Consider the following 12,090-nt stretch of genomic DNA (forward strand, 5'->3'; position numbering starts at 1 on the left):
GATCTGGTTTGTTTTCTGCTTACATAAAATCTTAATTCTGGCGTAACTGCATCCAACTTTGTGCCCATTTCTCAAATGTTTTTGTCCACCCAACTTTGAGCTCAAACCTATTTCAGTATCAGCAAATAAATCTTGCTTGAACTAGTGGAAAGAGGATAGCTGAAGATGGTGGAAGTTACAGAGAATGTGGGGGTTGGATCTTGTTGAAGATGCAGAAGTTCTGGCCGTCTTCAACAGGATCCTACCACCAAACACATCTTTACCTCCTCCCCACTCTCTGCAGGAGCTACTCTCTTCATGCTTCTTTTGTCCATTTCTTCCTCCCGGCACTTAATCCTGCAAGTGGAAAAGGTACTCTACATGCCCATTCACCTTCTCCCTCACCTCCATTCAGGGCCCCAAGTAGTCATTCCAGGTGCAGCAACACTTCACTTGCAAACTGTTGGGGTCATCAATTGGCAAATATCATTTTGAGAGGACTAGAATGTAAACACAAGGATGTAATGCTGAGGCTTTACAAGGCACTGGTGAGGCCTCACTTGGAGTATTGAGAGCAGTTTTTGAACCATCTAAGAAAAGAAGTGTTGACATTGGAGAGGGTTCAGAGTAGGTACATGAGAATGATTCTAGGAATGAAGAGCTTATCGTATGAGGAGTTATTGATGGCTCTGGAACTGTACTCACTGGAAGTTAGAAGAATCTCTTTAGAAGTTAGAAGGGATCTCATTGAAACCTATCAAATGTTGAATAGAGTGGATGTGAAGAGGATGTTTCTTGTGGTGGGAGAGTGTAGGACCAGAGGGCGTAGCCTCAGAATAGAGGGACATCCATTTAGAACGGAAATGAAGTTGAACTTCTTTAGCCAGAGGAGTTGACTTTGTAGAATCTGTTGCCACAGGCAACAGGAGAGGTTGATATATTCTTGTTTAGTTGGGGTGTGAAAGGAGAATGGGGTTGAGAGGGAAATGGATCAGCCATGATGAAATGTGATACAGACTCGATGGGCCTTACAGTTAATCCAATGCTCCAGATGCATTGGTGAGATCTAATGTAGATTGGGGGACCACTTAGTCAAGCACCTTTTCTCCATCTGCAACAAGTGGACAAACATTTTAATTCCAATCCCTACTCCCATTCCAACATGTTGGTCTATGGCCTCCTCTACTCCCACAATGAGGCCACTCTCAGGTTGGAGGAGCAACACCTCATACTCCATCTTGGTAACTCCAACTTGATGACGTGAACATTGTTTTCTCTAACATCTGGTACTTTCTCCTCTCTCCCCCTTCTCTTTTCTTCCACTCTAGCTTCTCTTACCTCTTTTTTCCTCATCTGCCCATAACCTCCCCTGGTACTCCACCTCCTTTCCTTTCCCTCATGATCCTCTCCAATCAGATTGCTTCTCATTCAGCCCTTTACCTTTTCCATCTATCATCTCCCATAGTGGCAGATGTAGTTCAATCTGGAAAAGTGGGAAGTGATTTGTTTTGGAAGGTTGAACTTCAAGCAGTGAACAGGGTGAGTGGCAGTAGTCTTAGTGTGGAGGAACAGAAGGATCTTGGGGCCCCAAGTCCATAGATCTCTCAAAGTAGCCGCTCAAGTTGATACGGCGGTTAAGAAGTTGTGTGGTATGTTGGCCTTCATTAAGTTAGGGAATTGAGTTCAACAGAAATGAGGTAGTGTTGCAACTCGATAAAACTCTGGTTGGACCACATTTGGAGTGTCATGGTCAGTGCTGGTTTCTTCATTATAGTAAGTATTTGGAAGCTTTAGGGAGGGTAAAAAGAAGATTTACTAGGATGCTGCCTGGATTAGAGAGTATGTGTTAAGAGGAACCATTGAGTGAGCTAGAGCTTTTCTCTTTAGAGTGAAGAATAATGAGAGGTGACTTGATAGAGGTGTTTAACATGATAAGAGGCATCGATAGAATGGACAGCCAGTGCCTTTTTCCCAGGGTGGTAATTGCTAATAAGGGAGTGCATAATTTTAAGGTGATTAGAGGGAAGTATAGGAGGGATATTAGAGGTAGTTTTTTTTCACACAGTGAATGGCAGGTGTGCAAATGCACTGTCAGGGATGGTGGTTGATGAACGAAAAATTGAGGGCATTGTATTAGGCAAGCATTTGATTGAACTTGGAGAAGGTTAAAAGGTTGGCACAACAATGTGGCCTGAAGGGCCTATACTGCATGTCTATGTTCTATGTCTATTAATACCCTTGATACAAAACCAACTTTTAATTTTTGGAGTTTTACCAAAGGTCCACAAAAAAATGCAATTAGCAGAAACAGCTGAGGGAAATTAATTCAGCGAGGGCGTGCCAGTTTTGAATTGGAGAGAGTGGGTTGGTGGAGCCAGCTTTTATTATTTGTATTTCAAAACTTGCACAAACTGTCCTGGAGACTTAAAATACTCATTATTTGCACCTGCTATGCCAATGCCAGGGAGAATTACACTGGACTGAAAACAGTAAGCAAAATCGAATGGGAACTCCAGCCTTCTATTGAATCTGTAGGTAGTTTTTAATATTGTGAGCATAAGCCCTATTTAATATATTATGCAAAGACAATTTTGTAATTAAATATCATATTTGGACCAATACTTTTTCAAAAAACTAATGCTATATTACCATAGCTCATATTTAATTCTCCGCAGAAAAAAAAGCATGCACAAATTCAAAGCAAATGTCCCAGAAGTTATTCCAGTTTGCTTTTGGTTACATCTACGTTTATGGACAGCTTCTTAAATACACCAGCCATTTATACTTACCCAAGACAAGAAGTTCCATTCTTTCCTCACTGCTACCTACAATATCATCTGGAGTGATAACTGAGCAGTAATAAGCTCCACTGTCTCCCCAATGTAACCTTCCAATCTGGAGATCTGCATCTATAAAACACCAAACCATTGCAGATAATTGAACTAGACAGCATGGGGGGGGGGGGGGGGGGGGAAATCAAGCTTCAGTCTACAAACAAATGTTCTCATTAGCAACCTTTTATCATCTATATTTCTAATTGGTGAGCAATTTCTGTTTAACATTCAATGCACAGCTATATTATAGTAGGGAGAAAATGTAATTCAGTAACACAATTGACTGTATGATATTGTTCTTAGTAGACAATGGTGGGATTATTTTAAAATTTCAGATTGATACCAGTTATATAAATTATTACAATGGAGTGAAATTCATCTATGGCAATAGCATAAATCAAACAAAATATAATATGCTGATTTATTTTTATCTATTATGTGTGACGGCTAAGAATTTTTATTTCCAATTTTTTATTATACAAAGATATTTTCATGGAATTTCAAGTAAGATGTAAAGACACTAACGTGGAGTCTTAATAACTTCAGCTTAAATTTTGTGGTTCCTTTTGTATTGAGACCACTGATACAATATATGTCCCAATTTACATGAATGATTATAACCATAAGGTTTATATATTCAGTATTGAAATGGATAAGTATTTCGGCCCTGCAAATTCACAGCTAAAATGTTAAGTGAACAAGCATGTGAGTTCTGGTGTCCCATCTGTAAACCCATACTGGGCCTCCTAAGAATCATAAGCATATATTTACTATCAGCAAGTTGTAAAGTTTTGAACTCTTGGAATTCTGACTGGTGCAATGATGACAGAAGTTGTTAGCTTCCCAAACCTTTGAGCCATAGGTTAGACTTAATCAAGTATGCTCTCTTATTCCTGAAACATGTGCTAAAGAGAGGGAAATCAAATACATATCCCCTTTTAGACATTAGATTTGTCACACAGTCTCAGATACAAGTTCTCACTTGATTTTTATTACACTAGTTGAAACAATAAAGGGCCACAAGAGAATTATATTGAATTATTTTAGTGCAAAACAAAATACATCTTGCAAAATATACCTCTAATTCTGCAATGTGGATGCTTTGGGATTGTTACTGATCCAAGCTAGGAAATTCACTGTAGTGTAAGCTAGATATACGTGCTTAATTGCTCTAATGTATAACATTTAAATATCTTATAAATAATTATACACCAAAATCAAATCTATCAAACACACAAGGTTAATGGGAAAGAGAAATCCTTACTGTTGATGATGGTTATTTCCCTTCCTTTGTAGTACTCTCCCAAGGTGACAGTAGATCCTTGACGGGAAGCCACAATTCGGACTGTGCGACTATTATCTGCACAGTCTAGGTATGGATCCCATGTGGGTGCCTGTTCTTTCTGGCTGGTAACATGTGTGGATGTGCTGTGGATACTGAACGCATCTATGGTACGGTCCTTGCAGTAGGACTTAAATCGCCATTGCACAACAGGTTGTTGGACAGATGTGGTGGAATATTGACACTGCAGAACCACAGGCTGGAACAACATGGCTATCTTTTTATATTCTGAAATGGTCACTTGAATACCAAAGGATACACCTATAAACATAATGAAAAATGATTTAGGATAAAAATGACTAAGATCACTTAATATGTACAGAGTTTTCTTCAGAAGCATTCAAAATTTTATAATTCAGATCTCTGTGATATTAATTCTACATGCCATTATATGATCATATTATTATATCATCCTGATGTAATAAATGCTACTTAATAATTCTGAAAGTTACCCCCTAGATTCTGCACTAACATACACAATACTAACAGAAAATAGCTTTTTGACAGTATAAAGATCTGGATGTTATAGTTCAGTTGTTCTCATATAAGGTGTATTTTCAAGAGTGTTTTATTTTTAAGAGAGTTGACTCACTGCTGTTTATATTTATACACTAGTGGCAATAGTAACCCACTTGAAACACTGGTATTTACATTGGACTCTGAGGAAAAACCACTTGACAGCATCATCAATGATTGCTTCTCGCATTCTGTAGGTGATCAAGAGTAGATTGTGCTAGTTTGTATGAACATGACATAAATGGACAACTTTCCACAATCATAGAGATACCAGTGTTATAATTGTGCAGGAACATACTGGCTAGAGATGTATCTATTTCAGAAGCTCAGATCTTTAGTCCACCAGCTGAGTTGTTGTCACATCCTGTAGCATTTATTGTACCCAGTATTCTCAGCCACACGGAACTGAACTGTCCAAAGATGGTTGGGACTTGCAACTAGACTGTACAGTTTCCACCTGAGCTGTTGGTTGCAAAATAATTCAGCTCTGTGTATTGCAAGATTTTTCTGGCATTTCAAGCATCATTTTATTTTATATTTAACACATGTGAAGGAAGTGTATAAAATATTAAAGATCTCAGTGCTCACAGTGCTAAGCGCAGTTTGGAATTTCGGTAGGGTACAGATGCCTGACCCATGGCTACTTGCCCAGAGTAGGACAGTGTTCAATCAGTCCCTTCCATGTGTCACTGATAACCTTCACCTCATACCTTTCACCCCCTACACTTGAACTTGGAACTATTTTCCACAAATCCCTGCCACTGAATGTCAAAGGGAAAGTTCTTTAATAGTGCTGACACACTTCTCATGAGTCACTGCAAAAATTATGCAACAGCAGCCACTTCATGGACTAGGTTGTAAAAAGCAGGACACTCCAATAACAATTAAATTAAAGATGTTCTAATATTGGAATTCATTTTAGTGTCATCCTATTTGACATTATGGCAAAGTAATGTCCATTTAACACCTGAAATGGGTAACGCTGAATGCTTGAAACCACAGTGAGCAAAACAATTCTGATTTGTCTTACTGCTGCCAACTATCAATGCTGTTTGAATACAAATGCACTCAACTGACGCTATTTAAAAACTATTCACTCTAGGCATGGCATAGTGACTAATGGCCACAGAAGTGAATACTGCTGATGCTAGTTAGAAACTGTTCAGCAACAGTCTCTTCTCCCAATTGAATGGCATGATATCCCAAATATATGAAGGGAGTCCGACTATTTTCTCGATTAGTTTTTTGCTCTTTTAGAGTTGTTCCACATAAGTGGCTGTCCTGGCTAACTGATGGCCTAATTAACCAGAATCCTCTGTATACATTTTCTATTGAAACCTTTCCTTGACATCTCCAACTATTCAACTGCCTTGAGAAGTCATTGTCAGCAACTGAAGAGTTACTCGTTTGGTAAGAAAACAATGTGTTAGAAGCAAAAACATTTATGAACAGTCGGGTTAAAAAAAAGTTGTGCGCTTGTTGCAAAGAATTTGGATTTGGTGGGGAGAATATTGGTTATCAAAATAAAACAATGCATTTTTATTTTCTCTGTAAATTGCAGCCAAGGAAGATTGACCACCCAAGATCAAATAGAGAAACTTACCCCACACATAGCTTTAATATAAAAAGAAAATATTTAAAGGGCATGTTCTCTAGTTTTTGACATGTCTCTCATAATTCTATAAACTTCTATCACAACTCCCCTCAGCCTCTGACACCCCAGACACAACAATCTGAGTCTGTTCAACCTCTCCTTTCAGCTAATATGCTAAATCCAGGCAGCATCCTGGCAAATCACTTCTTCCATATCCTTCCTATAAAGGGGCAATTGGAATTACATGCAATAGTGTGGCCTAACCAAAGTTTGATACATCATGAGTTCCTGACTCTTATATTCCATGCCCCAAGTGATGAAGGCAAGAAGGCTATAATTCCTTCTTTCAAGTTCAAGTTTGATTGTCATACAACCATACATGAATACAAACAAACAAAAGTGTTACTCTGGAGCCAAGGTGCAAAACACAGGACCAAAAGTCATACACAGCACAACGCACATATAATATAGCAGTAAAATACAGGAACACAAATAGAAATATAGTCCAAGTCCCCGAGTCCATGAACATTACAGCAGTCTGCAATCAAACACAATACAGCTCATCTTCTACCACCAGAGAGCAGCACTGATGCCAACCTGGATACTGTGCCACATGACCTCCGACACCGACTCTCCTAGACGTCTGCAAGAGGTGATAGTGCAGGTTAACCACTATCTACTTGCATTGCCACTGACAAGGAAGTATGACTCAGACTCCAAGATCACTTTGCACATCAGTGCTGTTAATGGGTTCTGCCATTAACTGTATACGTTCTCTTTATGTTTGACTTCCCAAAGTCAAACACCTCATATTTGCCTGGATTAAACTTCATCTGTCATTTCTCTACCCATAACTGTAACTGATTTATATCCTGCTGTATCCTTTGACCTTCTGTAAATTGTATGGACCAGATTTTGCTTGGAAAAAAAAGTATTTATTGTTTTTAAGAGGTAAACTGGACTTCTTAGAACCACACATGTATGGGCATCAAAAATCAGGATATCACTAAATAGGATCTTTATTTCTCCAAAGAGTGTAGGACACATGCCACTGTGTATTAATTGTAGAAATGAATTGGCACAATATACTGATTAGTTCCACTTCTCAATGATTTACTCTGTAGAAACTCACCATGAAAATGCAATTATAATGTTTAAAAGACATTTAGATAGGTATATGATAGGAAAAGTTTCATATCATTGGCCCCTATTCTATCAAGTGGAAATAGCTCAGCTAAGCAACTTGATGAGTGGGGCCAATGGGCTCCATTTCCATGCTCTATAACTCCATGACTATGACTTCCCACTTCAGATCTACGTCATTCATTACTAATTCTTCAGTTTGATTGGTTAAGTAGAGTTGTGTTCACCAAGATCCCAGAGCTACTGGAAAGCCAGCAGGCAACTGGAAATGCAATGAAAGTTTGGCAGTTTCTTCTCAGCTGAGGAAAACATGAGATTGCTTATTTATTACCAATACAAGAAATCTGATTTTAAGAGCAAATGCTGGAAATATTCTGTATGTCAAACAGCATCTGTGGAGGGAGAAAAATTGAGTTATTGTTTCTGATCAGTTTCCCCACAGATTATCCTCTTCAAGCATTTGTTGTGTATTTTGAATCTTCAGCACCTATAGCATTCTAGAAATCTTTACTTTTGTTGGAAGTTAAGCTTTTGAAACATGCCTGGTGATTTACACCCACACAGATTTCAAAAGGGAAAGTAACATTTCAGACTCCTTTCATTCAAAAGAAACAAAAATCACACCAGTGAAGGTCTTTTTTGTCTTTCAAAATCAGGTTACAAATATAAATTATTAATAATGATCTAAAATATTTCAATTCAGAATCTGAATCAAATATGATGAATCCCCATTCATTGTGCTAAATTAACTGCAAATAATACATGAAAACAGTTGTTTTCCACAAAGATAACAGTTATAATTAGTGGCCAATATTTAGAAAACTGCTTTGACTTTGATGTTGAACATGACTCACTGAAAATAACCCATTACACCCAATTATAAATAGATCCTCAGTTCCTGTTAATTCATTGATTATTCCATATGAAATTGTATTTTAGAGATGTGACACAGACCAAGCCTTTCTAGCCCATCGAGCTACACCATCTAGCAACCCACCTATTTAACCCTCACCTACTCACAGGACAGTTTACAACAACTAATTAACCTAACTAATGTGGGAGGAAACTGGAGCACCTGGAGGAAGCCCAAGCACATATGGGAAGAATGTACAAACTTTCTTACAGAGGGCACCAGCATTGAACTCTGAACTCCGACTGTAAAAGCATCATGCTAGCTGCTACATTACCATGGTTTCCTGATTTTGTTGCTATGCTGGAGCATCCTGTCACCCATTTAGATCCAGTAACATAATTTCATTTTAAAGAACATCCACTAAACTCCCTTAATAGTTTTCTCAGATTTATTATAAATTAATTAATATGTCACAATAGAGCTTTTCATCATGTATTCAACAAAATTATTTCCCGACATTTGAACATGTTGTTTGGAACATTATGATACAGAAAGAAGCAAGCAGAGATAAGAAATAAGTGGAGTTCAGAATCACTGTAGTGTGGCTCACTAGCTCAGAGCTCAGAGCTCAATTCCAGTGCCACCTGTCAGAAGTTTGCTCACCTTTTCCCCCAAATGCTTCTGTTTCCTCCCACAGTCTAAAGATGTGTCAGTTAGTAGGTTAATTGGTCATTGTACATTGTCCAGTGATCATGCGAGGGTTAAGTAGGTGGGTGTGACTTAATAGCCAGAAAGGCTATTCCATGCAGTTCCAAATGGATAAATAAACAAGCTTCTCCAATCCAATTCAATGTACATAAATTCATCTTTAATTTATCATTTCTCCAACCTGCCTTTTTCATAAAGTTTAGAACAACTGCCAGAATTACATTAGAAATCTCATTTAAGTTTTGTTCCCCATTGACATGTTTAAAACACTTCTGTTATGTGATTGCTTCTGAAAAAAGTACATTTCTCTGCAGAATTATACATATCAGATCATTTATATTTTATGCATATTATGTTCACATGCAGGACCAACATTTAAAGAAATTCAATAAATCTAGCAAATATTAGGGAATCAAATATTTTCCAACTTTATTTCAGTACTAGCTCATGACAAGAAAACTTTGATAGTGTAATATACTCATATTGTTTTAGAATTTATTTGATTATTTTTACAAATCACAGAAGAATTTTCTCTCAACTTAATGTAGTTTCCATCTAACAATACAAGTTAGTCCAACCCTAGGAAATCTGAATTTTGGCAGTGTTACACAGATCAAGTTTTTTTTAAAAAACACAGTACTATTATAACAATAGCATCTGTGCAATTGCAATAATATGCCAGTAGCATGAGATCACACTCATTTACTAATGCTCAAATCATTGACTTTTTTTGCAAGTTAGATTTCCAGTGACAGCCAATCACACTCCTTCTTTCTCAGACCCATAGTACCAAAGAGTACATACATTTTAGTGGTATGTTAACAAAAATGATAAATGTGGTAAATGGAGATGTGGATGAGTACTCAGAGATGAGAGAGAAGCAAATATAGAGGTGGTTTGCATAGTAAATATAATAAGATCCTGGAGTTCAGTTTGAGATTGCAAAGAATACAGAGAATGGACAAAGGGTGCACCATCCCAAAGCACTAAGAATAAAGCAGTATTGAGAGTCAAGACCACTGCGATTTTAGTTAGCACCTAGCCTAGCATGATTTAGGTTTTCTCCAAGGACATGCCCTCTTCTCATTGTTACCGCCAAGAAGGAGGTACAGAAACCTGAAGGCACACACTCAGCGATTTAGAAACGCTTCTTCCCATCTGCCATTCTATTTCTAAATGGACATTGAACCCATGAATACTACCTCACTTTTTTATTATCTGTTTTTGCACTATTTTTAATTTACCTATTTAATATACATATACTTGCTGTGATTGATTTGATAATTTTTTCTATATTATCATTTATTGCCTTGTATTGCTGCCACTAAGTTTACAAATTTCACGACATATGCCGGTACTATTAAACCTGATTCTGATTTTGATTTAAAGTCACCAATAACTTAATTTCAGACAATCATGAAATAGTAAAATGGTGTATTCTTCCCCTTTCCTTTCCAGTCCTGATGAAGTTTTATTCCTCTCCATAGATGCTGACTGCCCTGCTGAGTTCATGCAGCATTTTGTGTATGGTACTCTGGATTTCCAGCATCTACAGAATCTCTTGTCTTTAAAATGGTAAATGGACTGGGGGGTACTGAGCAACACCACCCTATCAATGGTATCTGTAGCTAGTTAAAATCCGTCTATATTTACACATTGAACCAAAATGAGATTAATAACAGACTTAATTATAATGTTCTATGTATCAATGAAAGCTGCTCAAAATGGAGAATGAACCTTTATCTCAAATTTTAGTTGTGATCTACAAGATCAGCCATTTTGTGGTTAAACTAAAATGGAATTTGATTGTTTGAAGTAACTACACTGTTCCAAGATAAATTCTAAAAAAGTGAACAGAAATGTTTTTTTGGAGATGTTGAATTATATAGATAAACAATTGTTTCAGTTTGAGAGTCTGTTCTTTCGTTCCACATATACTCCCAAGACCTAAATGACATGGCAGGACTGCAAAGCATTCCTCCCCCGTACACACTTCTTAGAAGGCCACAATGGTATCCTTGGAAACAAACTTCCTGAAATTCTCTTCTGTGATGTATAATGAGAGCCATTTTAATCTCAAGTGGAAAGCCTCATTTGTGCTATTTTAACTTTTTGAAAGCCATTCTGAACTCTGCACTAAAATAATAAGAAACAAAATATGAATGCCTAATTAATTCTAAATTATGGAGATATTTATCAAATTACTTACAAATTATACAACCTCGAGATTCACCTACTTACAGGCAGCCACAAAACAAGAAACCCAAAAGAACCCAATTAAAAATAAAAGACCAACACCCATGCAGAGAGAAGAAATGCACAAATCGTGCAAACAATTAAAGCAAGCAACAGCATTGAGAAGGAAAGTGTGTCTATAGACACAAAGCCTGGAGAAGGCTCTCCGCCTCAGTTCAGTGGACAGCAGAGCAAACGTCATGAAGCAGTGAGCGGAACCAGCCCCACCCTCACCTCCTGTCCCGACACCCTGTCTTTTCAGTCCATCTGGCCCAGAGTTTAAATTGCCCAAACACCAGGTTGTCCCCTGTACTAGGACCCGGGCCCCGCCACATCGATACACTCTGGGCCTGGACCCCATCACCATGTACCTGATCTTTCCAAATTGCCCCAACACTTAGATTGATCAGACCTCACTCTCACTCTAGGTGGATGAGCTCCAAAACACCTCTGCTCCAATTTTTCTCCACTTCGTTCGCTCCAACTCCTCCTTGAACATGCCTTGACCTCGCTCTAACTTTGCATTGCACCCTCATGCCTTGACCCTCGAGTTAGCCTCACTTTTGCTTTCCTCTTCATTGTTTCTGGTAACCATTTACCACAATTTTCCATAGAAAGAAGTATTATTAATATGGTATTTAGTTGTACATCTTGCTTTATGAACCACCAGTATGCTGTCTCCCTTCTTGTGCAGTGCAATTTTAAACCAGAGATTTGATCATCATTACTGTGTACACAAAATAACAGTGACCTATTAATAATAACATAATAACTTTATTTATATAGCACCTTTCATACTTTAAGATACAGGCTCAAAGTGCTTTACATAGATAAAACCACAACAAAGCCCATAAAAGGTGGATGAAAGTAATGCCAGTAATAAAAC

The 12,090-nt window shown here is 37.8% G+C and overlaps 1 protein-coding gene across 2 annotated transcripts in view; it reads right to left on the reverse strand.

Annotated features, from left to right (window-relative positions):
- Window positions 1–12,090, reverse strand: part of LOC140727676 (immunoglobulin-like domain-containing receptor 2) — a 141,109-nt gene that overhangs the window by 59,871 nt on the left and 69,148 nt on the right. For both annotated transcript variants that reach the window (XM_073045315.1, XM_073045316.1), the window contains exons 2-3: window positions 4,078–4,416; window positions 2,769–2,888 (exon numbers count right to left, since the gene is read on the reverse strand). In XM_073045315.1, coding sequence (XP_072901416.1) covers window positions 2,769–2,888; window positions 4,078–4,416 — 459 coding nt within the window. The remainder of the gene's footprint in view (window positions 1–2,768; window positions 2,889–4,077; window positions 4,417–12,090) is intronic.

Source organism: Hemitrygon akajei, chromosome 5 (genome assembly GCF_048418815.1).
Source record: "Hemitrygon akajei chromosome 5, sHemAka1.3, whole genome shotgun sequence".
NCBI lineage: Eukaryota > Metazoa > Chordata > Chondrichthyes > Myliobatiformes > Dasyatidae > Hemitrygon > Hemitrygon akajei.